Raw genomic sequence first — 27172 nt, forward strand, 5'->3', positions numbered from 1 at the left:
CGTGAGGGGAGCTCCTTGGCCGGCAGCGGCAGGCGCCTGAGAGCCGCTCCCCCCCCCCCGGCCTCCTCCTCCTCCGATGGTCGGCGGCGCCGGAGTCAGGCGGGCCCAGCAGGCGAGGCTCTCCCTTCAGGCCCAGGATGGCGGCGTCCGGGGGAGCCGGGCCAGAGAAGCAGCTGGCGCCGGCCCTGCTCAGCTTCTTCATCTACAACCCGAGGCTGGGCCCCAAAGAAGGCGAGGTAAGGGGGCGGATTTGGAGGTGGGGGGGGAGAAAGCGGCCCCTCAGTCTGAGGGGCGAAGGCTGCGAAAATGGGGGGCGTGACAGGCTCCGAAGAGGGAGGCGAAGCGTCCTTATTGCTGTCGGTTTGATTGCTCTCATTTACTCCCCTTCGTTTCTCCCTTTAAAAAAAATATAAATAAATCGATTTTTATTGGATTTTTCCAAAGATAGCAACGCAACGAGTTGCAAAGCCAGTCTCAGGAAGGAGGTTTGTTTTCGCAGATGCTCAATGCAGTTAAGCCCGGGTCGATATTGAGCGCACGGGTCAACGTCACGTCGGAAACAAGCGAGGCTAGCGCGGTGGCTTTCCCGGCTGCCAAGTGAACACGGGAGTAGACAGAGGGGGCAGATCCGAGGAAGGGGTCTCTCAGCCCAAAGACTCTCAAAGGCTGCTTGGCAAATAGGTCGAATCAGAATGTTTTGCTTTGTTTTTAAACCAGAAAGGCGTTTTTAAATCTTTTATTTTATCTTACGGTGTGTTGTTGTTGTTTTAATTTTCTTATTTTTCAGAAAAGGAAAAGAACCCTCGCATTTAAAAAGAACCTCCTCGCAGGCGTAGCATAGAGTTTAACAGTGAAAAAAACACCATTTTTGAAAACTTTTTTATAAAGAGTGGCAGGAAGCTGCATGCTTGATTAGGCGCAAGAGGGAAGTAAATTAATTAATTGATCGGTGCTATTTAACAGTTGTTAAAGTGCCTACATTTTTCTCTTTAAGCGCCGAACATAAGTTAAAATGTATTTGCCTCTGCCGGCATGCTCATATGCATACACATACCTTTTAATCACATTCAAATAATTCGAGAATTCCCCCTTCAAAGGATTCTGGGAACTGTAGTTTGTCAAGGATGCTGGGAATTGTAGATTTGTAGAGGGTATAGTATAGTCTCCAGAATGCCCTTTAAATGTGTTGTACGTGTATGGTGTGTGTTTCATTTCTAATGCAAGCCTATCTAATGAAACCAATGCATCGCCAGGTTTTGAGACTTTTAACTTGTATTGTTGGGTGGAGATGGCAGTAGGACAAGATCCAGGTATAACATTTACTTAAACCTGGGATCTTTGTTGTGTTGTGCATTATTTATTTAAGATGTTTTATATCCTACATTCTAAGAGAGTGTGCTTAGGTGACTAGGAATAAATTCATAAGACAAATTCAAATTACATTTAAAAAAAACTTTAATATGGTCATAAAAGAGTACAGTGGGCAGATCAGTTTTTTAAAAAAGCATTGATGAATGAGCGGGGGGGGCTAAACAAAACTGTCTTAAGCAGATAATGGAAAATGGAAAATGAAAAGCAAGGAGTCCTATGGCATAGGACGATAGCTATCCTTAGATGTAGTAGCAGTTAACAGTATTATTTCTTAAATTTTCTAGGCATTGTATATACAGTGGACCCTCCAGATACAAATTAAATTCATTCCGGGGTTCTGTACTTAACCTGAAAAGTCTGTAACTGGAGGCACCACTTCTGCATATGCGTGCGGCGCAATAGAATGCTTCTGCACATGCACACGGTGAAACCCGGAAGTACAGTGGTACCTCGGGTTAAGTACTTAATTCGTTCCAGAGGTCCGTTCTTAACCTGAAACTGTTCTTAACCTGAAGCACCACTTTAGCTCCTGCTGCTGCCACACCGCCAGAGCACGATTTCTGTTCTCATCCTGAAGCAAAGTTCTTAACCAGAGGTACTGTTTCTGGGTTAGCGGAGTCTGTAACCTGAAGCGGCTGTAACCAGGAGCGTATGTAACTCGAGGTACCACTGTATATACTTCCAGGTTTGCTGCGTTTGCAACCCGAAAGTTATGTATCCAGAGCGGTACGTAACTCGAGGGTCCACTGTAGAATAAAAAAGGGCATCCTGCCCTTGGATCTAAAAGACATACAAAAGGTCCTGCTAACAGGCTTTCTGTAGGCCACTGTTGACCACTGTGAGAACAGGTTGCTGGACTATATGGGCCATTGGGCTGACACAGAGGGCCACTTTTTCAGCTATGGTCGTACAGATGACCTTCTGACAGCCCCGAAAATGGGATGCTTTCGTATCTAAAGAGATTGTATTGGCATTCTACATAGGAGTTTCCTTTTACTTCGACAACTGTGGATGTACCTATACTAGTTGGATAACTTTGTCCTGAATAAATAGCTCCTTGTCATCTTCACCTATGTTATAATGTTCATCTACAAATTCCCAGGGTATTAAAAAATGTTTCTAATAGATGCACTATAGTAAACAACAAAGTAAAATGCACACTGGATTGGGCAGAAAGGCGCTTTTTAAGGATTTGACTGAATCCTTAAAGTGGATTACTATGAAAGGCATACATACTGCAATTACAATGTGAGGTGTCAGGACTTAATTTAGATAACTTTATTTGAACATAGTTATTTTGTATTAATTGTTGCTGTTTACTTTTCTAACTTCAGGAAGAAAAGAAGATTCTTTTTTATTACCCCAATGAAGTTGAAAAGAATGAAAAAATTAGAAGTGTTGGTTTATGTGAAGCCATAGTTCAGTTCACAAGGTACTAAGTTCCACATTTTTGCCTATCCCATTTATTTATGATTTAATTATTTATAAGGCACCTTAAATGTGTTAGGTGCATTTACAAATAAGCTTTAAAAAGCATGTTGCTAGGCAATCTGGTATTATACTTTTATTAGTTGTAGGGTGTCAGCCAATTTAGAGAAATCTTGGTCAATTAATCATGTAAGTTTTATTTTATTTATTTTTTGCTTTTATAGCATGCCTTTCCTCCAAGGAGCTCAAGGTGGCATAAATGGTTCCTGCCACCTGCTTTTTATCCTCACCTTGTGAGGTAGTTTAGCACGAGAGAGAACGACTAACCCAAGTGAGCCTTGTGGCTGAGTGGGAATTAGAGCCTGGGTTTTCCTGGACCTAGTCCACACCCTAATCAATAAACCACACTGGTTCTCACACAGATTATGCTTACAGTGGTGCCCCGCAAGACGAATGCCTCGCAAGACGGAAAACTCGCTAGACGAAAGAGTTTTCCGTTTTGGAGGTGCTTCGCAAAATGAATCTCCTATGGGCTTGCTTCGCAAGACGAAAATGTATTGCGAGTTCCTGCGGATTTTTCCCCCGACCCCCCCTTTTTTCTAAGCCGCTTATCAGCTGATCCGATAAGCTGATAAGCTGCTAAAAGCCACTAAAAGCCGTGTTAATAGCGCTAATCCTCTAATCCGTCAATGGGCTTGCTTCGCAAGACAAAAAAAACCGCTAGACGAAGAGAATCACAGAACGGATTCTTTTCGTCTTGCGAGGCACCACTGTGCATATTGACAAAACAGTAGTTCTGAAACAAGAAGCATGCCTTTTTTGTTCTTTGATGATGCACCTATGTGTTTTAGGAGTCACCATTTAAGAAGAAGCAGGTCTTCTGTTCAATTAATTAGAGTATATATTTAGACTATTTTAAAATCAATTTGTCAATTATATGTTGCATCCCTAGTTAACAGGTAAGGGTTAACACTCCAATGTCTAAAGTGTTCATTCATGTAATATTTTCCTCTTTTAGGACCTTTAGTCCTTCAAAACCGGCAAAATCCCTACACACCCAGAAAAACAGACAGTTCTTCAATGAACCTGAAGAAAATTTCTGGATGGTTATGGTACCTAAATGCATGATACTGTTCTATTTAGCATTTATTTAGGATTTATCAAAGCTGCTTTGAGTATTCTAAAGTGGAGAGAGGAGCCTTCTGACTTTACATTGGGAGAAAGCACATCTTCCCCTTTTGGAGATGAATGGAAATATGGAGAGGGGAAGCATAATTTCCTTGTGTTTCCCCTCTCATTGCTTATTTGTAAATGGTTCCCGCAGGGGCAGCCCTACCATTGGGTAATGTGCGGCAGCAAAATTGGGTTGTCATGAAAGGCTGGCAGATTGTTCATTATTTAACGTATTTTTACTGTACTTTTAATGGCAAGGAGGAAGAGAGCTGTTTGTGGAATAATTATCTCCGGTACCAAAATAACTTGACTTTCATTGGCTTGGGAGTGGGGTGCAGATGCAGGGAACACCATTTGCTGCTCTCCCTCAGGCAGCAAAATGTCTTGATCTGGCCCTGAAAGTTTCCTTGCACCATAATCCAGCTTCATCAGCTTTAGCCAGAGGCCATCCTGTGAACCATATAGCTAAGCAAGGATTAAATCTACATCTCCAGTGTCCAGATATTAAACATTGCATGCCACTAGCACCTTCTCAAAGACGACATGAAATTATGCTCCTCAAATACTGTAGTGTTTTGGAGATTATGTAGTGGAAGGGAAAAACTTGAAACAGCACAATTATTTTATGCTTTTCTATAAGTAGTTATACTCAAAAGGCCCTTTGGAATAGAAAAAAAGAACAAAATCAATTACAATTTGCAACACTAAGGCTTTAATATTCTACACTTTCCTGGGAGTAGGTTCTATTGATCTCAGTTCTGCTGATCTCTAGGATTGCATTGTAAAACATCAAAATAAACAATAAAACCATGCAACTAAAATAACTGAAATCTGAAATACTTTATTGTCACTTGTACAACTTGTACACAGTGAGACTACATGAGCACCCCCCACTCAGCTCTCTTAGTCTTAATTCCCCTCGTTTACTGACGCACACGCACCAAACCCGAAAGTCAGTTGCCCTGTTGTTATCTTTTCATTCAGCAGCCTAACAGCCCACGGATAGAAGCTGTTCTTTACCCTGTTGGTGCGACTAATCGTGCTTCTATATCTTCTGACCGAGGGCAGGAGATCCAGAAAGTGCCGGCCAGGGTGTGAATCATCCCTGAGAATTTTCCTCACTCTCCTGAGGCAACGTTCTTCCGCTATTTCATCCAGCGGATTCACGGGACAGCCCATAATACCTTGTGCTGTATTTACCACTCTCTGTAGGCACTTCCTATCAGTTGATGTCAAACCAGCGTACCACACCGTGATGCAGTATGAAAGGCCATTTTCTATTGTTGACCAGTAGAAGGAGATCATCAAATTAACACAGCATTCGGATAAAACCAAATAAAAATAAAGCAGCAGGCATTAAAAATGCTTTGAACTAGTAGGTATCCAAAGCCTGTTTAAAAGTGGGACGAGAGGGAGCCCAACAGACTTCTCTGTTGGGTTTGGGCTGGGTGTTCATCAGTATGCAGATAACACCCAGATCTACCTCTCTTTTAAATCAGAACCGGTGAAGGTCCTGTGTGAGTGCCTGGAGGCGGTTGGAGGATGGATGGCAGCTAACTGATTGAGGTTGAATCCTGACAAAACAGAATTACTGTTTTGGGGGGACAGGGGGCAGGTAGGTGTGGGGGAATCCCTGGTCCTGAATGGGGTAACTGTGCCCCTGAAGGACCAGGTGCACAGCCTGGGAGTCATTTTGGACTCGGCTGTCCATGGAGGCGCAGGTTAATTCTGTGTCCAGGGTGGCTGTCTACCAGCTCCACCTGGTACGCAGGCTGAGACCCTACCTGCCTGTGGACTGTCTTGCCAGAGTGGTGCATGCTCTAGTTATCTCCCGCTTGGACTACTGCAATGCCTGAAGGAGCGTCTCCACCCCCATCGTTCAGCCCGGACACTGAGGTCCAGCGCCAAGCACCTTCTGGCGGTTCCCTCACTGTGAGAAGTGAGGTTATAGGGAACCAGACAGAGGGCCTTCTTGGTAGTGGCGCCCGCCCTGTGGAACGCCCTCCCTTCAGATGTGAAGGAAATAAGCAGCTATCCTATCTTTAAAAGACATCTGAAGGCAGCCCTGTATAGGGAAGTTTTTAATATTTAATGCTGTATTATTTTTAACACTTGATTGGAAGCCGTCCAGAGTGGCTCGCGAAACACAGTCAGATGTTGTTGTTGTTGTTGTTGTTGTTGTTATATGAGGCCATCACTAAAATTGCCTTGTGCCTGTGGTGACAATAAAGCCAGTCTTTGGGTTCATGCAGATTCCTTTAGGAGAAGGGATTCCTTTAGGAGAAGGTGGTCCTTGAGGTAACCTGGCTCTAGGCCATTACAGGCACTATGAGCTTTAAAAATTAACACCAGCACTTTAAATTGAGTTTACACTGAGTTTGGAAACAAATGGACAACCTTTTTCACAAGTTGCTCAGAGAACTGCAGAGGCTGCTGATTTGTTACTGGCCCAAATTGAAGGTGTTAGTATGCAAAGCCCATAAGAGCTTGGGACCAGTTTACTTAAAGGATTGTATTACCTCATATATATCTGCTCAGCCACTTGGATATACAAGTGACACATGATGTTCGTTCCACATTTGTAACGGTCTTTTAGTGTGGCAACTCCTGTGTTCTGCAACTCTCTGCTCACTGCTCAGGCAGGTGACTTCACTGTATTGTTTTTGGAACCTGCTGAAATATTTCTGTTTAGACCAGCCTACCCAGACATGTAAAGCTGGTATGCATTTTAATCTGCAACTTTACTTTAGAATGCATAATTTAATGGTTGATTTTATTCGTTTTACTTTTATAAACCTGCGTTTAACACTGATTTCGATTGGCGATTCTAATGTATCTTCTATGTAAACTGCTTAGAGGTTTTATTTACAGTTCAGTAGGATACAAATTTAAATAAATAAAATAATAAATAAAATAAATAAAAATATAATAAATAAAAATATAATAGATACACTACAGACTTGAATAAATTAGACAGAGAGGTCTCCATTAGTTTGGCTTCAAAAGAATAAGTTGGTGTCGGGTAACATAGGCTACAATCCTACACATGTTTTCCTAGGAGTAAGCCCTTGAGCACAGTAGGACTCCCAAGGATGCATACATAGGATTTCACTGTTAGAGATTTAGTCTCCTTTTTGTATTTGATTCTTCTTTTAGTGTATTGCTGATCACCTTGAGCCAGCAACTCTAAATCAATGAATAACGTCTGTTTTGTTCCACTTTCAAGGTTGTACGAAATCCCATAGTAGAAAAACACAAAGATGGTAAACCGGTTGTTGAGTATCAAGAAGAAGAGTTACTGGTAATTATTAGCATCACTCATGCCTTTTGTTTCTTCTTCCTCACCTGTCCACAGTGTGCCCCATTTGGGTCTGGTTGCCTATGTGTTGCTCTGCTTTTTCTTTTCATCAGCAAGGCCGAGAGAGGGGTCTTCTTGTCTCTGTACACAATGCCCAGGCTTGTGCCCCGGAGAGGCCACTTTGCTGCTGCTAACGCAGCAAAAACAGTGCAGGAAGCAGCAGTTACAAGTTACCGGTCTCTGCAGTCACAGCATGCTCTGTGATTCTCCAGCAGTTTGACTTCACCCCTGCTGGTGCACTCCATTGTCTCTAGAGATGCATACAGATGCCAATGACAAAGTTAGAGTATTTGTGCCCTCTGCCCAGAATATGACTCAGGTGGACCTCACCTGAACAGTGATCCGCATGCAGCATACCTGCTGCTGGGAAAATATGAGCTAACTCATTTAAGGCTCTCTCAGCAATAGCTGTGAACTTTGTGCAGCATTTCTTCAACTGCTATATGTTTTCTGAACCCAGCTTTGGCTGGGAAGGGTGGGATATAAATAAAATATTATTATTATTATTATTATTATTATTATTATTATTATTATTATTATTTCTTGGACCTGATGTTATCAGTGCTGCACCACTGTTTTTCTTGATGTCTCGACAGAGAAAAGCAAAGTTAACCTTTTAAATGATGACCTCATAGGATTCTTCTTGTAGTAACTCTCTGATTCTGGCTATCTTACAGGACAAAGTGTATAGCTCAGTGTTACAGCAGTGTTATAACATGTACAAGGTAAGTTAGAGCTATGATTTTTGTCAGTTTTCATGCTGGGATGTGAGAAGCCGTCTTCGCACCTCCATAGCAGAACCTGATCATACTCTCTGATTGATGGAGTGACATTCTTTTCCAAAGTTTGGGTCGCAGAATCATCTCTTTGATGCTGAACACTTTGTTTCCTACATTCATAAGCCACCTTTCTGACAATTGTACTCATGGAAGTTAATAAAGAGAGCAACTGTTTTAGGCACATCCGATACGTGCTCGACCATGCCAATCCCAGAAGTGACCCAAAAACGTCACAGAAAGGGACTCTGCAGGCTTTTTCAGTGGTGTTTCAAATATACCTAATTTCACTTAAATGCATGGTGCCTTAGAACGTAACCCCTGTGTAAATTGGGAGCTGCTTGTAATTTAAAAGAGTGGCTTACAGTCTGATAGAGAAGTTAAGAGAAGGGGAAAGGGGTAGGGAGCAAATTCAAGTATTATGGCCTCTGCAGGAAACAGTTCTGGGAAGGGAGATGCCAGATGGCCCCACTCAAAGTAACAAGCTGGGTGGGGTATCTCAGTTTCTTAAAAATGGCAGCAACACTGACATTTTCTGTGAACATCAAATTCCTACTTCTGTTTTGCCAAAGGACTGTCACAATGAGCTGATTATTGGCTGGATACAGCATTAACTTTATAATGTGCAATGTGCATTTTTCCCCGTTTCAAAAAATTGCTAACCTTGTGAGACAGCGTTGACACATGGAGAGATAATTTCAACGTGCAAAAACATTTGGGTGTGCCCGGTGGGATTTCTGTCCTTGAAGTGAAGACATCTTTGCATGCCAAAACACTTTGGGAAGTCTTTTAGTTTAAAAAAATAGCCTGCTATGTGCTTCTGCACAAAACTAAAAAGGTGTGCAGCGCCAGATGCAGTGTTCTTTGGATCCTGTTTTGGACCATTGTTTGGCACTGTGTGGATGAGCATTTAAGGACCTTTCAGCTCCTGTGATTTCTGTGATTCTCCCTCCCTGGTTTGTGGCAAACCATAGTTTGCAAATTCATTCAAAGCTGTCAAAGTTTTGTTTGCCTTGCAAACCAGCCTGCTAGTTGAGCAAATACATGTCTGTCTTGGCTCAAGTCATGTAAACTCATCTCTCACAAACCTACATAGGTAGTTGTTGCTATTTGCATAATTTGCACAATATGCTGGTTAAGGTGTGTGCAGGAAATGTGGAGGATATCGCAGAAATCTGGTGCTTCACCTTAATCACAATTGTTCTGTATGTGAAGAAACACCTAAGTGCAATGCAAATTTATTGCTCCTAAAGCATCTAAAATTAGGGAACTGGAATTACAGGATGAGCACTTCTACTTCCTTTGTCATTTGATTATATCTTGATTAGTGTATGTGCTTGTAATACTCCCAATTATTCCCTCCCACCCCCCAATAATTCTTAGCTTTTTAATGGAACATTCCGAAAAGCCATGGAAGATGGAGGTGTAAGAGTACTAAAAGACAGACTAGAGAAATTCTTCCATCGGGTAAGTTTTTATTATCAAAGCAGCAATAGAGCGTTAGAATTTGGCAGCTTGTGGCCTGATTATCCGTGTTGTCTTGGGTGTGGAATTCTCTGAAAGCAGACATGCCTTGCTGTAAAATCTTTTTTTTTAAAAAAAAAAAGAAGTTGTGTGCATCCTCCAACACAACTTTGAAGAAATCTGCTTGCACTTCTGGAACCGTTGCACCCACTTACAACTGGGTGCGAGCTGTAAGTCTGTTGCTTTCTTGAGTGATGCTAAAAATGTGTTTTGTTTGTAGTACTTAAAATGCGAATATCACTAAAGATCAATGGGGATCAGCTTTATTTTTAGCCAAATGATAGCTGCTAGAACGTAGCTGTTAAATTTGAGTGATGTAGCAGACCTGCATGATCCTGGTCTTGGGATCTTGCCCTCTTATTAAGTTCCATAGAATATGCAGAGCCCCAGTCTCCCTTAATTCATAAGCTACTCTCAGAGCTTGGGCAGTCCTTTCCTTACAGGATGCTATACAACAGTTTTCTGTATTGTAGCAGTTCCTATTACAGTGGTGCCCCACAAGACGAATGCCTTGCAAGACGGAAAACTCGCTAGACGAAAGAGTTTTCCGTTTTGGAGGTGCTTCGCAAAACGAATCTCCTATGGGCTTGCTTCGCAAGACGAAAATGTCTTGCGAGTTCCTGCGGGTTTTTTTTCCCTTTCAGGCCCTTTTTCTAAGCCGCTAAGCCGCTTATCCGATAAGCCGCTAATAGCGCTAATCCGCTAATCCGTCAGTGGGCTTGCTTTGCAAGACGAAAAAACCGCTAGACGAAGAGACTCACAAAACGGATTCTTTTCGTCTTGCGAGGCACCACTGTACTCCTGAATGCATTCTCTTTCATTTCACATGACTCGCCAGCAGGCTCCACAACTCTAGTTTCTCCTCTTACTGTCCCCTTCACCTCTTGTCTTTGTCTCCTCTGAGGCAAGGGCAATTTTCCTGTATTCCTTTCTGTTCCTCTTAATCTCCAGCTCTCCTCTGGCCACCTTCTTCCTCTTGTGACCAATTTCCTGTACTCCAGAAGTACTTCTTTTACCCGGCTATCTATCCTCTGAGGCTTCTAGTCTGCAATGGCCAGTTGCCTCTCCTGCCGTCCGCTTCCAGTCGGGCAACAGAGAAGCAACACAGAGGTATCAAGTGCCAAACTGCCTTGACCCATGCCTTTATTGCATTGTTGGCTGCTGATTACTGTTTTCACCATAGAGAAATACAGTATCCAGACATGCCTCCCAGGAATTTGCCCACTGGTGTGCTAGAAAAAGGTGGGCTTCATATTTCTGAGAGTCCCAAATACATTTTCCAATGTTTGTAGTATTAGTCAGTGAGATGTTGTCACACAGATGTGAAAAGTACACTGGTGTCGGTCATGAACCTGCAATTAGGATTGGCTGTTGCAGGTGGGGAACCTCTGGCACTCCAGATGTTGGACTCCCATCATTCCTTGTTTTGTTTTGTTGTTTTGTTTGAACAACTGTTTTTATTGGTTTTCTTTGTAATTCCTGTTAAAAACCCTTAACTGGGCTTAGTTGGAGTCCAACAACATTTGGGAAGGAACTCCATCTCTGGGCTATTTTGTTTAGATGTAACAACAAACCATAGCTTGCATCCTGGCTTATTAATGAGGTTTGGGTGAAAGTGGGTAACTTCTGTCTAGAACACAGCAGAAATGGAAGCTTTCAATATCCTCACCTTGCATCTAAACAGGAGAGAGGGCATGAGCCTGAGACTTGTGCCAGATTGTGTTTGTCATGTCTTTCATGCCACTGTTTTTAAACAAAGGCAGTCATTAATACAGCTTTTCTATGTTTATTCTTCAGTACTTGCAAACACTTCATTTACAGTCGTGTGACCTGCTGGATGTTTTTTGTGGGATCAGCTTCTTCCCATTGGATAAAATGACTTACTTGAAAATCCAGTCATTCATCAATAAGATGGAAGAAAGTTTGAGCATAGTCAAATATACTGCCTTTCTCTACAATGATCAGCTCATCTGGTAGGTACCTGAGTGAATGGATGTCAGGGCAATGCCTCAAATCCATACCCCTCAAAGGCACCTAGTTTTGTATATCCACCAATTTGTATCTCATTGTTTATCTCCTTGTTAGAGATACGTTGCAGATTTCTGTAGTAAAATCAGTCCAAAGCAGTCCAGGAGGCTTTGACATCAACTGTTTCACATTGAAATCAGTAGTGCAGAGGAGGAAGGGAAAATGTGGTTTCTACTGAACCAGCCTTAGTCATGCTTACACTGAAGTAAAAAAAAAAAAAGTTCATTGATTTCAATGGTTCTTCTCTGAGTACAACTAACATGGGGTATCCTCAATCTCCGAGTATCTTGGTAATAATTAGTCCCTTGAGGCACTAAAAATATCATTCTTCAGAGTCTTTAATTTTGAAGTAAAAGATACGAAGGTGTGTAAATAAATAAAGGAACCCGAAAATTGGAACGGCAGCATGTTTTCCAGCAATCCGCAGCTCTCTTTGGCCATCATGACTTCACTGATATGAAATGTTGCATTTTAAAAAGAAACAAAGAAATGTCTACAGTTTGCAGCATCCTTGTAACTTAAACCTGGCAGTTCCCCTTCAGCTGCATTTCTTTTCAGGGTGTTTATTGACACGGCACAGCTGCACCAAGCATCCAGTTTCATTTGAGAGTCGCAGTTCAAGGGTTTCCTATTCAAAAGTGATTAAGGAGTCAAGAACTAATGTGCTGCAAGCCTAGACAAGAAGTAATCTACGTATGACTGCATAAAATAATTAAATCAGATTAGGGTTTCCTGGGTTTGTTTTTCTTCCTCTCCCTTTTTCACTTCTTCCCTTTTACAGTAAGCTTATATTAGGAGCTCCACAGTAATGAAATATAGAATTCATTCAAAAACTTAAACCAGAGCAACTAAATCGGGTGGGCATGCTTTGTACATTACAGTGAGAAATAGGGAATGAGAACTCCTGCCATTGGGAGTCAGCTAAGCCCTGGACTCACATCAGAAACTTAGGACCAAAGCCTAGGTTTGTTTTTCAAGTTTCTAGGTCTTATGCCTGCCCACAATCTGTTTATAAACCAAGGTTGAGACTTTATCAGTGCTTGTGTGTCAAAGCTAGTTTTTAAATGTAGTGGTGCTTTATAATTCGGAGACATTCCTTTATTTTGAAAGGTTAGTGAAACTGGAAATGTAGCTATGCCTTTCAAGTACGTTGGAACAGAAAGACTTGAGTCTGCTTTGCAGAACTCTGCCTAATTCTGCAGATTCCAGTGCTCACTCTATGGTTTATATTCATTGATCCAAAATCATTACACTAAGCTTGGATGTGTTAGGTGTTCCTGCAAATTACATTAGGCAGCCAACATCTTACCTGTCGTGTTCATACTGTACATAAGGCACAAGACTTGTGAATGGTGAGGCTTTGCCTTTGCCAGCTTGTGGGTCTTCTGTGAACTATTTCTTTGTGTAGCCTGATTTCATTAATGATGCTGAGCTGTAGCTCAGTGGCAGGTCACCGTGAGTTCCATTCAGAAGGTCAGTCAGGCTGCATCTCTCAATAAACGATCACAGAACTGGGAAAGATCCTTTGGCTGAGACCTTGGAGAGCTGCTGTTAATCAGTGGAGAAAGTGCCGGGCAAGAAATGTACAGTGGTGCCCCACAAGATGAATGCCTCGCAAGACGGAAAACTCACTAGACGAAAGAGTTTTCCGTTTTGGAGGTGCTTTGCAAAACGAATCTCCTATGGGCTTGCTTCGCAAGACGACAATGTCTTGCGAGTTCCTGCTGGGTTTTTTTCCTCCCCCCCCCCCTTTTTCTAAGCCGCTAAGCCGCTTATCAGCTGATCCTATCAGCAGATAAGCCGCTAAAAGCCACTAATAGCGCTAATCCGCTAATCCTTCAATGGGCTTGCTTCGCAAGACGAAAAAACCGCTAGAAGAAGAGAATCACAGAACGGATTCTTTTCGTCTTGCGAGGCACCACTGTAAGCTTGTTTTGACACAGCCTGTGGCAGTTTTATGTGTAAGCAATTAACAGTACTTGAAACAGTGGACAGTCTTGTCATCACGTGCTATAATGTTGTCTTTCTCAACATTCCAGGAGTGGATTGGAACAAGATGACATGAGAATTTTATACAAATATCTCACCACATCCCTGTTTCCAAGGCATATAGAACCAGAGGTGAGTTGTGTGGCTTGGCTTACTTAAACAGGAAACTGCTACGATTTCCTGTTTTAAAAACTGCTCAATTTTTCTTCTCCTAGTAGTGGGGGGTGGGAAATTTCCTTAACCATGCAATCTCTTTTGTTTCAGTTGGCAGGGAGAGATTCCCCAATACATACAGAAATGTCTGGAAATCTACAGCACTATGGAAGGTAGCAGTTTTACATCTGTTGTAGTCTTTCTTGCCACCAGGCCGGAGAATCAAAACCCCCAGGTGTTGTTGGACTACAACTCCCATAATCCCTGACCATTGGCCAAGCTGACTGGGGATGATGGGAGTTGGAGCCCAACAGCGTCTGGTGAGCCACAGCTCCCCCTCCCCTGGCTTGCGGTTTGTTTTTACAAGGTCAGTTATCCAGAGGTAATAATTTAGTTCCTTTCAACCTCTGACTTATTAACATGAATCGGATGCTGCAGTAAATTAAAGGCAAGGGAAAGGGAAACTTGGTGGATTAGTTCAGTTGTGCGTCTCTCCACCTCTAAAAAGGACTGAACCCAGAATAGTTTGAAATCAATATCAAACCATTCTGAGTTGAGCTGTAGTCTGTCCTGCTTATGCAGCATCTATAACTGGCTCAATGCAATATCAGGTGGGCATGGGCTCAATTCAGACACAATGCCAAATTTTAATACTATCTTTTGTATTTGTATTGTTTACAATTTAGAATTTTACAATACAAATACAAAAGATATTAAAATTTGGCATTGTGTCTGAATTAAGCCCATTTTACCTTCTTGTACACTGCCTGATTACAGGTGGCATATAGTTTTTTTTACATAAACAAAATAAATAAAGTCCCATCTTTGCCTTTCAGGTTTCTTACTGGACCTTTGAACCTGAATGATCCAGAAGCGAAATGTAGATTTCCCAAAATATTTGTAAACACAGAGGATACTTACGAAGAGCTTCATTTAATTGTTTATAAGGTAACCGTTGCACCTTTCCCTGTTCACTGAAAAATGAAGTTATACTCCAATTCTGTAATTAGGTATGTATGTAGAAATCTTGCCCTGAGTGTAAGACTTCAGCTTCTCTCATTTCCTGGACAGTATGATCTATAGAGCTGGGGAGGAACCCCGAAGTAGTTTCCGGTTATGTCCGTCTGAGAGCCTTTGTAAGGCCACAGTCCTGTACCAACTTACTTTGAAGTAAACTCACTAAAATCAGAAGTATTTCTAAGCATGCATAAAATTTGACTGCAACTCTGCACTGCACTGCAGTACTGTTTTGGGAAACACAGAAAAGCCCCAAGTTAACTATAACAATTAGCAATGAGAGTAGCCAGCTGTCATTCATATTTCAGGAGAAGAGCATTTTAATGACACCGGGCTTTGGAGACGTATAATTCCAGCAGATAATGTATAAGTCACAGCTTGCTGCAAAGAACTATAACCCAGGGGTAGCCAATGTGGTGCTCTCTGGGTGCTGTTGAACTGCAACTTCCATCTCCCCCGCTGCCACTTTTTTTTTTTAAAGAGGAGCCATGGCTACAAGTGACTACCAGCTATCCCCTGCGCAAAAAATATGCTTTGACAATTGGTTATGCCGGCTGGGGCTGGAGGGAATTGTAGTTGCAGTATGTGGAGGGCACCACGTTGGCCACCCCTGCTCTAATGCAGCTCAGAGTTCATTTCAGATCATGCAGGAACCAAAGTGTAGTGCTAGAGTACTTTATTGGCCTGAATATAAGCCGCACTTTTCTTCCAAATTCCGACCGTGAAAAGTTAAAGTGCGGCTTATATTCACGACCTTACAAAAAGCCCAATATTGCTCCTGAAACAGACATACAGACCCCACCCTCTTAACTCTTTAACTCCTGGAGCCCTGGCGAGTGGAGCTGGCGGGTGGCCTCTGGTGCTGCCACTTCTTGTCCAGCCGGCCCCTGCCACTGTTAGGGAGCGGGGGGTGCCCGCCCAGTGGGGGGCCAGCTGGTTGCAGATGCCCGGGCAGCCCGCTGCCTCCACTGTCACCCTACACAAACCTTCCCCCCAGCTGCACCGCGTAGGTCTGGCGCTGCCCGGGAGTGTCAGGGCGCCTTCGGCAGCCCCCCCCCCAATCATTTCCCAGGGCTGCATTTTTTCCCTCAGACCACGTGGTCGCCGCCAATTTTAAGGGAGCGGCTTATATTCAGGTATTGTCTTCTTTTTCTTTTCCCCCCTTGAATTTTAAATGTGTGGCTTATATTTGCATGCAGCTTATGTTCAGACCAATGCGGTATATATTTTGCAGTTCATATGAATCTAAGATCCTGGGCCTGGGAAAGCTGAGGCTTGTAGGTGTGAGACCCATTGTCAGTCAGAGGTCAGAGATAGCAGACTAGATGGCACTCTTCTTCTTTCACCCCTATCGGATCTTAATAGGTTTGGGTCTTAACCAGGGATGGGGAAACTGTGGCCCTCCTGATATTGTGGGATTCCAGTTTTTAAAATTTGATCTTTGGCCATGCTGGCTGGTATGGATGGGAACTGGGAGTCCAACTGCATAAGGAAGGCTGCAGGTCTTCCAGAAGACGTCATCTAAAATATCTCCATGTCCCATGGGAGCTTCCCCAGAATTACAAATTTAGGAAAGTACAGCAACATTCTTGAACAGAGCTTAACTCCCAGTAGTCAAGTGTATCTATGAGACAGAAAACGGATTGTGATAAATGTATTCTTCCTTGCAGGCTATGAGTGCAGCTGTCTGCTTTATGATTGATGGTGAGTATCAAGTAATATTCTTTGAAACTGCTATGGAATTTTTAAGTCTTCTTGTTTTTGACAAATCCTGACATTTGAGCATTATCCATGGTTATTTGGGCATTAACTGTAACGGTATGTTGCTGTATGTAGTTTTACCAGCATCTTATAATGAAAATATTTTTATTTTTTTTAACTGTGTCAAGTCAAAAGGGTAAAATTTCTGTCCACAGTGATGCTGGCACTCTGCTAATGAGTCATTAAAGGGTAAATATGGATAATGGAGTAGAAGCACAGAGGCAGCCTGATCCAATATATGTTTACTCAAAAGTAAGAACAACTGAATTCAGTGAGGATTGCTTATAGGAAACTCTGCAGAGTACAGGGAATTTCAAAAAATGCTGTAGGTTCTTAAATATTCTTATGCACAGAATTGTTAGATCATCTGATCTTCCAGCCGTTTCAGTGCTAACATCACCTCTTGGTCAGGTGGGGCTTCTTAGGTATGAGTTTTATTCTGCATGTACAGAATCCCAGTGCCTCGAGTGTAACAAACAGTTGAATCTGCTCCATTATCCCTGTAAATCAGGGTTGGGGAACGATTGGCCCTCCCAAATGTCATTGAGACTCCAGCTCCCATCAAGCCCCAGTTAGCATGGCCAGAGGTTGGGAAGGATGGGAGTTGTAGTCCAACAACACCTGGAGGTGGACAGATTGCCAATTCCTGCTGTAAATATTTGGTGTGATCTTCTAAATGTGATGTGGTTGTGGCACACAAGAGGGAAGTATCAATGGTTGGTTGGTTTGTTTCCCCAAACTGTTTCACAGCCTCTACACAGCCTACGTTGGATTTTTGCCGTAAACTTGACAGCATTGTCGGGCCTCAGCTCACAGTATTGGCTTCAGATATATGCGAACAATACAACATCAACAAAAGGATCTCAGGGTTGGTACTCTCTTTATTTCTGTTTCACAACATCAGCTTTTTAACAGGGGCACAGATATTTTAAGAACTGCCTAAAATAGGAAGCAAATCATATTCATGGCAACATATTGAAAATTCTGTGTTATTTTTAAGTTTCGAAACATTCCCTCCCCCTGATCTTCAGCTGACAAAGGCCCTCGGAGCCCTTGTCACAATGTGGAAAAAGACATTGTGGGCTTAAAATATAAGCAGCTGAGTTCTTCTGGGAATGGAAGAAGCTACATTGGGCCAAGTGGCAACCACTTTGCATTTTATCCCCAAATAACTTTGAGCCTCCAATTTATTCGTCCTTACCCAGAAGCCTTCACTGTCTGTCTGAAGAGACAAACGCTCTTACCTACTGAATGAAGAATGTATACAGCACAACAATTCTATAAGATGCCAGTTTTGCAGACATGGGCAGTATCTTCAGGGAGGGCCTGCTTACCTCTTTCTCTGTTGCCTTTCGTCTGACAGCCCAATGTTTTCTTGGCCACTGCGTGCAAAGCGATGCTATGCAGCAGGCAGCTGGGTCTACCACTAGTGAGCCAATAAGACAGTTCCTTCACCAGTGACTACAGCTGGGTGAGGAAATGCTCTATATAATAGAGAGATGGGAACAGGATCCTCCCTCCCCCCCCCCCAGCCCAGCAGGGCAACTCTTGGCAGGTAGACAAGGGCAGCTGAGAACTTGAAAGGGCCTCACCTTCTGAAGTCTGTTTGAAAGTGATTTCAATACAAACCACTTGGAAATGGACTTCAAAGGTGATGTCTCTCAGCACTCATCAGCTGGTTGGTGCTGAAAGGCGTCAGTGCAAACTGCTTGGAAAATGACTTCAAAGTTATTTTAATTTTGTTTACTTGGAGCATTTGTACACCGCTCTTCGGCCCAAAAGGCCCCCCGAGAGTGGCTTACACGGAATCAAAACAAGACACTCCCCACCTACAGGCTTACACTCTTAATAAGCAAACAAAAATACAATACCGTGGTGCCTTGGTTCTCAAACAACTTGGAACCCAAACACTGCAAGTAAGTGATTTGAGTGCCACACTTCCGTTTTGAGTGTTGCACTAAGGTCTGTCTGTTTTCGCTATTTATTTTGCGGGTTTGTGCCTTTTTGTTTTTGTGACTGTGTGGAACCCAGTTCAGCGACTGATTGATTGTGTGATTGCAGTACATTATTTATTGCTTTCATTTTATGGATTAGTGGTCTCATTAGATAGCAAAATCCATGTTAAATTGCTGTCTTAGAGGTTGTTTTTAAAAGTCTGGAACGGATTAATCCATTCTGCATTACTTTCTATCGGAAAGCGCACCTTGGTTTTGGAATGGACTTCTGGAACAGATTAAGTTTGAGAACCAAGGCACCACTGTACAAAGGGGGAATGGCTGCCCTCAGACGACAGTTATGCCTTTAGCTGCCCCACACGTGACACTACACCTGACACCAGGGGTGGGGCATGTGGGTGTGGTTTGGGGAAAAATGCCTAGTGGGCCAAATTAGACCTTTGGGCCAAAGGTTCCCCACCCCCAGTTTATTACCTTGTGGCAGTGCAGCATCCTCTTTCCTGTCGTCCTTATTTCTCATCCCCTATAATAAATTGGGTCCCCCTGCCTCCCCAGAAAGAAACAGAGATAAGGAGCCCATTTATACAATTTGTGGCTGTTTTCAGGTTGGATAGAAGAGGCATTTCTTTGCAAACTTTGCCCTAGTGTCAAGAAAGAAACCTTGTCCTCCAAGGATGACAAAGGTAGATTTGCTTGGTTGGTTTCATTCTCATCCCAGGTTTGGAGGCAAATGGATGCAATGCACGGGGAGGGAGCCAGGCCACAGAGGTCTGCACTGCCCCATCAGGTCTCCTCTCAGGTGTCCTATCAGGTATGTTCCCCAGGGAAGCAAAGGAGCCTCAAAAAAAATGGGTATGGTGTTGCTCCACCCACCCACTCACCCCTGCATGGTCAAAGCAGTACAGTGGGGCAAGGAGCATGCAGTTTTCACTGGTGTTTTATGGCACACATTGGGATGTATGAGGAATGGGGCTGGGGAGAGAGGTTACAAACTTGCCTCCTAGCCCATTTCTGAACAACCAGGGTGATAAAAGGGCTAGCCTTCTCCTATCCAATGGCTGTGCTTCCTTGGAGAGACACACAGCTGACTCTGCGGCTCCCTGAGGTTAGGGGGACCTGTTTGATGGTGAAAATGAATGTGCAGCAGAAATCTGTTCCTGGTAAGGTTCCCTCCAGACTGGTGTTTTGTTGCAGGTTTCTTCTGCAACATATTGTTGAGGTTCAGCCAACTTCTTTAATAAGCCTGATCTGTTTGCTTAGAGATGTTGACTATTTAATGAGCATTCATCCTGATTTGTTTGTGGGGAGGTTAGACAGTGTTGCATCAAAGCATTTTCCCATCACTTGCCTTATTAGAAAAATTCCAATCTTTTGGGGGAAGTGAGTTTGTTTTGCAAAAGCTTCAAATCAGCTTTAATTGCACAGCCTGGTTTTTCCGGGATGTGATCGAAACCCGCTCAAAAATAGTGGCCGCCTGGAAGCACCCTGAGGCAATAAAACTGCATTAGTGGTGGGTTTGTGCTGGACTGTCTACCTATCAATTCCACTGTATGAGTTGCTCTGTGACGCTTCCCCATTGTTACTGCCTTATTGCCACTTGTGGCTTGAAGAGTTACAGGACTTCAGCAGGAGACTACGGGATAGGCACTTGCTGCAGATGAAGCAGTATGACTGTCCTGAAACTTTTTCAGGCGCAAATGGTGTTGAAAGTGCAGCCGCATGTCACTGTCCCAATAACCTCATGAGCACAACTCACCATGAATGCTCAGTAAAAAGGATGGGTGGAGGGGCCCTGAGCTCCAGAGCTCTAAAACCTTGAATCCTTTTAGCCTGCCACTCGTTTAAACTTGCTGCCTGGTGACTCAAGAAGAAAGTTCCTTTTTGGAGGGGGATAAGGTTAGCCCTTGTTATTTGCAATAGAATGAGAAAGCAAGTTGTACTAAGTCAATTGGACTATGCAAGAAGGCACAAGGTAAGGCTCCTTTTTTAAATAGTAAAAACAGTTAACATTTCTGTTTCCTGAGACCCTTTTCTTCAGAAGCCTCAGGTCATCCACATTTCCTCTTGTCCTGCTGCTTTCCTCTGGGGAAAGCTGCTCTTTAGTGCTCAGTCAGAGCAAATGGCAATTCAGGTTTTCTCCGGATTGACGATCGCTCCTATTTAGCACTAAAGAGTGGGTTTTCCCTGCGAAATGAGCAGGGCAAGAGGGAAACCGCTCAGAGCATGGGACAAGCAGAAATGCAGATAAATGCACAGTAATGAGACACCATTTAAATTTTATAAGTAAAATATAAACAAACTATAAGAGATCTACTGCCCAAACAACTATCCCAGCTTCTGTGACTCAAGGGGCTTGTTGCAAAGACGTTCTCTGAAAGCTGGGGCCACTAATAGTGTGAAAGCAAGTGATTAACTGGGGGTGTTGGCAGGAGGCTTAAAATATTAGGAAACCAGAAGGCTGTAGTTAATATTGTGGTTTCATATGTACCTTCCCAAACCTTAAGCTCTTCTTCACAGGGCTGCTTTGAGTGCCCCCACCAAACGAAGTGAAGTCAGTAACCACTAGGGTGGGGGCCTTTTTTGTCTCTTAGCTTCTTGTTATTGCTATTCATTACATCACATTTTCATCCGCTGGGAGGTCAGGAAAATTGCCCAGGGAACATCTTGTGCTTTCCGTCTATGACCTTTTGTGTTCAGCACATCAGAAAACCTACAGCCAGCCCTTATGACTTCTGGGATCTTAAAAGACAGATAAACTTCTGTTTAAAAAGCAAAAAAAGTCAAATCTTGGGGCTCCTATAAAGACTTTGGAGCCATGTGCACATGCCCAGGAACCTTTTTCCTGCTCTGTTTCTGAGCTGCTTTTCAGTCTTGTAGCAAAACCCCAACATTTATGGTGTCTACTGACTTTTAAGAGATTCAGCCACAGTTTAAAGTTACGTGTGTGTGTGTGTGTGTGTGTGTGTGTGTGTGTGTGTGTGTTTAGTCAGCTTATTTGTCCCTGGGGACATATGTTGCTCATCATCTTAAAAAAACCCACTGTTGAATCTATCAAAGCTGTCAGTTATGCTTGTAACTGGACCAAACTGCTCGCTTTTTTAAAATGGTGCTGGCAGATGAGAGTGATGGAAGCTTATCTGATTAAGCCTGCCTTAAACTTTGATGTGGTGGCATCCTGAGAACCTGTTGCAGCGTCTCTTAGTGCTAATACAGCTGGGTTGATCTCGTATGGAGCAAGTTAACCAGCTTTAGTTTGAGGTGTCATGTGACATTTATTGCAAGGGGAAGCACCAAGCTGCAAATGTCAAAATACATTTGATTTTCCAGAATTGTAGACAACAGCATCAACCCGAGTATCTATAGAGTTTAGAATGATCAAACTGACCAGCTCCTGATCTGACATGTGTTTCTCAGATTGCAGTAAATGTTTAATGGAGCAGCCTTCCTCAACTTGATCCCCTCCAGGTGTTGCTGAACTATAACATCCGCCACACGCAACCATTGGCCATGCTGGCCCTCCTGATATTTTAGATTACACCAGGTTGGGGAAGGGCTGTCAGTCAAGGTGATCTCCCAATTCTGGTAGCTTGGTCAGGGCCAAGCTGAGGACCTCACTAGAAATGTATCACAAAATGTGAAGGCCTCATGTTCTCTGGCCTCATGTTCTCTGCACCAGACTTCTTGTCTCTTTTTATTTCTAGCTCAGCAGTTCTCAGGATCAGCTCCTTCGCCTTTCTGAATTCCCTGAATCTGAAGTGGCATTAGCAAACCGTAGACATCACTCCGGAGTCTGACAGCTGCTAATATTTTAATGGCTCCAGGGAACAATTTTTCAATCCTGCCTTAAAAATTAATGCATATGGCAATATGATAGTAAGCCACTCTAGATAGACGTTCAACTCTCTTTGCAAAAATGGCCTTCCTCTTGCTTACTTGACCATTTCCTTCTTTGTTTCCTAGGTCGGAGAAGGAGCCTCAATTTAAATTTATCTATTTCAATCACATGAACCTAGCAGAGAAAAGTACAATTCACTTGAGGAGAACGCCCAATATCTCGCTCACATCGGTTCATCCTGACTTGATGAAGATTCTTGGTGATATCAACAGTGACTTCACCAGGTGACGTAACATTCTTCCCCGCCTTTGTTAAAATCTGAATATCATTCAGTTTGCATAGTTAGATCTGGCAGTGCATACAGTGGTACCTCGGGTTACATATGCTTCAGGTTACATATGCTTCAGGTTACATACGCTTCAAGTTACAGACTCCGCTAACCCAGAAATATTACCTTGGGTTAAGAACTTTGCTTCAGGGTGAGAACAGAAATCGGGCTCTTTCGGTGCGGCAGCAGCAGGAGGCCCCATTAGCTAAAGTGGTGCTTCAGGTTAAGAACAGTTTCAGGTTAAGAACGAACCTCCAGAACGAATTAAGTACTTAACCCGAGGTACCACTGTACTTGGAAGCAATTTTCTTCTTCCTTAGCCGTAATGCTGTAGTCAAAGTAATACACCAGGAGTGTAAATCTCCGTAGTACAGTGGTGTCTCGCAAGACGAAATTAATTCGTTCCGCAATTCTCTTCGTCTTGCGGTTTTTTCGTCTTGCGATGCACGGTTTCCCATAGGAATGCATTGAAAATCAATTAATGCGTTCCTAGGGAAACCGCCTTCAGACCAGGTCCGGGGACAGACTCTGAAGGCTGGGGGGGGGGACAAGGGCTTTTCTTCCCACCCCCAGCATTTTAAAAAACCCCGGGACAGCGGAGGACTTCTCCGCTGTCCGGGGCGATCTTAAAATGCTGGCGGGCGGCATTTTAAAATCGCCCCGGACAGCGGAGGACTTCTGTCTGTCCCCGGACCTCTTCTGAAGGCTGGGGGGGGGGGACAAGGGCTTTTCTTCCCACCCCCAGCATTTTAAAAAACCCCGGGACAGCGGAGGACTTCTCCGCTGTCCGGGGCGATCTTAAAATGCTGGCGGGCGGCATTTTAAAATCGCCCCGGACAGCGGAGGACTTCTCCGCTGTCCGGGGCGATTTAAAAGCCCCTGGGAAGGCAGGCAGGGGGGACAAAGACTTTTGCCCCCCGCCAGCCTTCCTCTTCTGAAGGCTGGCGGGGGCGAAAGTCTTTGCTCCCCCCCCCCCGCCTGCCTTCAAAAGCTGTCCGGCCAAGGCTTCGCGGACCTCTCCGCCAGCAGCGGCAGCGCTGCCGCTGCTGGCGGAGGGTTGCCGCCATGCCGAAGCCTGCGCGCGCTGGCGGAGAGGTCCGCGAAGCCTGGGAGCGCTGATGTCAGCGCCCGCAGGCTTCGGCATGCCGGCAACCCTGCAAAAGACGTCCGGGGGAAGCGGGGAAGAAGCGCTTCTTCCCCGCTTCCCCCGGACGTCTTTTGCAGCAAGGGGCTGCAGGGAGATAGTGATCTCCCTGCAGCCCCTTGCTGCAAAAGACGTCGGGGGGCAGCAGGGAAGAAGCGCTTAGCTTCCCGCTGCCCCTGGACCTCTTTTGAAGCAAGGGGCTGCGGGGAGATAGCGATCTCCCTGCAGCCCCTTGCTGCAAAAGACGTCGGGGGGCAGCGGGGAAGAAGCGCTTAGCTTCGCGCTGCCCCCGGACCTCTTTTGAAGCAAGGGGCTGCGGGGAGATAGCGATCTCCCTGCAGCCACATGCTGCAAAAGACGTCGGGGGCAGCGGGGAAGAAGCGCTTAGCTTCCCGCTGCCCCTGGACCTCTTTTGAAGCAAGGGGCTGCGGGGAGATAGCGATCTCCCTGCAGCCCCTTGCTGCAAAAGACGTCGGGGGGCAGCGGGGAAGAAGCGCTTAGCTTCGCGCTGCCCCCGGACCTCTTTTGAAGCAAGGGGCTGCGGGGAGATAGCGATCTCCCTGCAGCCCCTTGCTGCAAAAGACGTCGGGGGGCAGCGGGAAAGAAGCGCTTAGCTTCCCGCTGCCCCCGGACCTCTTTTGAAGCAAGGGGCTGCGGGGAGATAGCGATCTCCCTGCAGCCCCTTGCTGCAAAAGACGTCGGGGGGCAGCGGGAAAGAAGCACTTAGCTTCCCGCTGCCCCCGGACCTCTTTTGAAGCAAGGGGCTGCGGGGAGATAGCGATCTCCCTGCAGCCCCTTGCTTCAAAAGAGAAGACCCGCTGTCCCCGGGGCAAGTTTCGTCTTGCGAAGCAAGCCCATAGGGAAATTCGTCTTGCGAGGCAACTCGAAAACGAAAAAACCTTTCGTTTTGCGAGTTTTTCGCCTCGCGAGGCGTTCGTCTTGCGGGGTACCACTGTATGATAATAGTTATAAATCTCACTACTACTAAAGATTCTGAGTAATGTTTCCTTATCTTGTTCATCCTCAGAAGAAGAAAAAACACCTGTAAAGTCTATCATTATATTATTACCTCTTTTTACATATAGGGAAAGTGAGGCAGGGAGTGAAGGAATTTCTAAAAGCAAACCAGTAGATTTATGGTGAGGTGAGATTTCAACAGAGGTCTCCCAGATCCAGGCTCAGCGCATTGTCAGATAGACCACATTGGCTAAATACATGCATACATACATATCACAACTGGAGAGTTTTAGACGGAATTTGTGTGGTGCCGCAGAATTGAACAGGCAAATTTCTGTTAGGATGTGCAGCTGTGTGTAATGTTTTTTGCAGTCCCAGTAATTGAAGCTGCTAGATCCTAATATTAGCAAATTCTCCAGGAATTCAGTGTGGTACAGATCCTACCACAGATATAAGAATTACTTAATCTATTAGACTTGAGAAAAACCTAAAACAATAAACCAAAGCTCAGTCCACTTGCTGATGTGTAAAATCTGCTTTATATGTTAGTTACTGTCTTTTGCTTTGTTTTATTCCTTTGTTACTTATTTGAGGCATCCTAAGATTTGCACTTACCAACTTCTTCCTTTTAGGGTTGATGATGATGAGGAAATCATAGTGAAAGCAATGAGTGACTACTGGATTGTTGGCAAGAAATCTGATCAGCGGGAGCTGTATGTAATTTTGAATCAGAAAAATGCAAACCTGATTGAAGTGAATGGTAAGAAACTTTTTTTAAAGTGTGTATTTTCAGTTTTACCACTTTTAAGTGTTATTAAAACACTTTCATTACTTATATGTAGAACGCGTTATATTTTACAAAACATCAGGGGACAGCTTTCTGTCCCAAGGAGCTTACAGTTTAAATTTGACACAGGGGAGGGAAACTGCAGCAGAGCTACACAGGAATAGAGTAGTCATTTATTTGAACTATCACCTCTTGGTAAATAGAAGGGGAAGAAATGGAGGCAATGAGAGATTTTACTTTCTTGGGCTCCATGATCACTGCAGATGGTGACAGCAGTCACAAAATTAAAAGATGCCTGCTTCTTGGGAGAAAAGCAATGACAAACCTAGACAGCATCTTAAAAAGCAGAGACATCACCTTGCCAACAAAGGTCCGTATAGTTAAAGCTATGGTTTTCCCAGTAGTGATGTATGGAAGTGAGAGCTGGACCATAAAGAAGGCTGATCGCCGAAGAATTGATGCTTTTGTATTAGGGTGCTGGGGGAGACTCTTGAGAGTCCCATGGACACTTCTTGCATTACAATGGTGCATGGAGAGGAAGGGGTTATGCAGAAGGCTTTTAGATTTTATTCTGTCAACAGTGATGTTTAAATTTAAGCTGAACCTTTGAGAAAATGCAAACCTGCGTGGCTTTCCAGTAGCGTGATCCGTAAATGACTACAAAACATTTACGGATCACGTCACTGGAAAGCCACACAGGATCAGTTTGTAGCTTGTAATTGCTGCCATACTTCTAAGTCTTAAAATAATATTTCCTCTTTTTTTCCCCCCTCAGAAGAAGTAAAGAAACTTTGTGCAACACAGTTCAACAATATATTCTTCTTGGATTGATCAGCTGGGGGCGAACTCTTTTGAAGACGGCTTTAAAATATCCTGAAAGAATTCTGGTTTACTGTGACAGGTTATTAGTCATATTACTGACTGGAATAATGACAGTAGTAGAGCAATACTTGCTTTGTAAGAATCAAATTTCTACTAAAACTCTACATTCTGATCATATGGTTTTTAGATTTTAAAGTATTTATGTGCAAATGAATTAAAAATAGTCTGAATTAAACATGTGTCATTCCATTTCTCAGATAATGTTATGTGAATATTTTACTGGAAAAATAAAATTAGTCATTGTTACAATTTTAATGGAATTTCTTCCTCTTTCTTGACTCTGGAGAAAAGTTTATAAAGTTATAAAGTTATATCATTCATCTTCTGTGGGGGACAAAATGTTTGTAAAGTTGAGATGATAGCCACCTTCAGGAAACAGAGGGATATCTGACCACATTAGGAAATTAAGGACAGCCTATTCATACCCCATTTTCCACACAGCAACTTCCAAAAAGAAAAAAAGATTGTCTGCATTTGAAACAAAGTCATCATAAATTGCTAGTAGAACTATTGCCCAGATAAAGACACCTTGATTGATCAATCCTCCAAGTTAATCACTTGATCAGTTAAATATTGCAGTAAGCATAATCTCAATGCATATTTACCATCACATGGGAGGAAAAAAGCTTTTCACATTTCAAACATTAAAAAAATTTCCGTTAAAAACATTTTAAAGAACTAAAATATGTTGCCTGATTAATGTGGG

General features: G+C 43.6%; 1 protein-coding gene and 1 long non-coding RNA gene across 2 annotated transcripts; both read left to right on the forward strand.

Annotated features, from left to right (window-relative positions):
- On the forward strand, positions 1-26721 carry CCZ1 (CCZ1 homolog, vacuolar protein trafficking and biogenesis associated). The gene is made up of 15 exons (XM_082199798.1): positions 1-236; positions 2706-2803; positions 3818-3911; positions 7199-7273; positions 8008-8055; positions 9490-9573; positions 11428-11603; positions 13698-13779; positions 13912-13973; positions 14637-14748; positions 16488-16521; positions 17329-17446; positions 22494-22652; positions 25430-25557; positions 26360-26721. Exons 1-15 carry the CDS (start codon positions 138-140, stop codon positions 26413-26415), a joined length of 1425 nt encoding a protein of 474 aa, XP_082055924.1. The 5' UTR covers positions 1-137; the 3' UTR covers positions 26416-26721.
- LOC309519158 lies at positions 17453-21962 on the forward strand. Its single transcript, XR_014213699.1, has 3 exons — positions 17453-19841; positions 20310-21489; positions 21520-21962. It is a non-coding gene; the product is annotated as an uncharacterized lncRNA (long non-coding RNA).
- Positions 26722-27172: the final 451 nt, after the last annotated feature.

The sequence above is a fragment of the Podarcis vaucheri genome (assembly GCF_965113315.1).
Source record: "Podarcis vaucheri genome assembly, chromosome: 14".
Lineage (NCBI taxonomy): Eukaryota > Metazoa > Chordata > Lepidosauria > Squamata > Lacertidae > Podarcis > Podarcis vaucheri.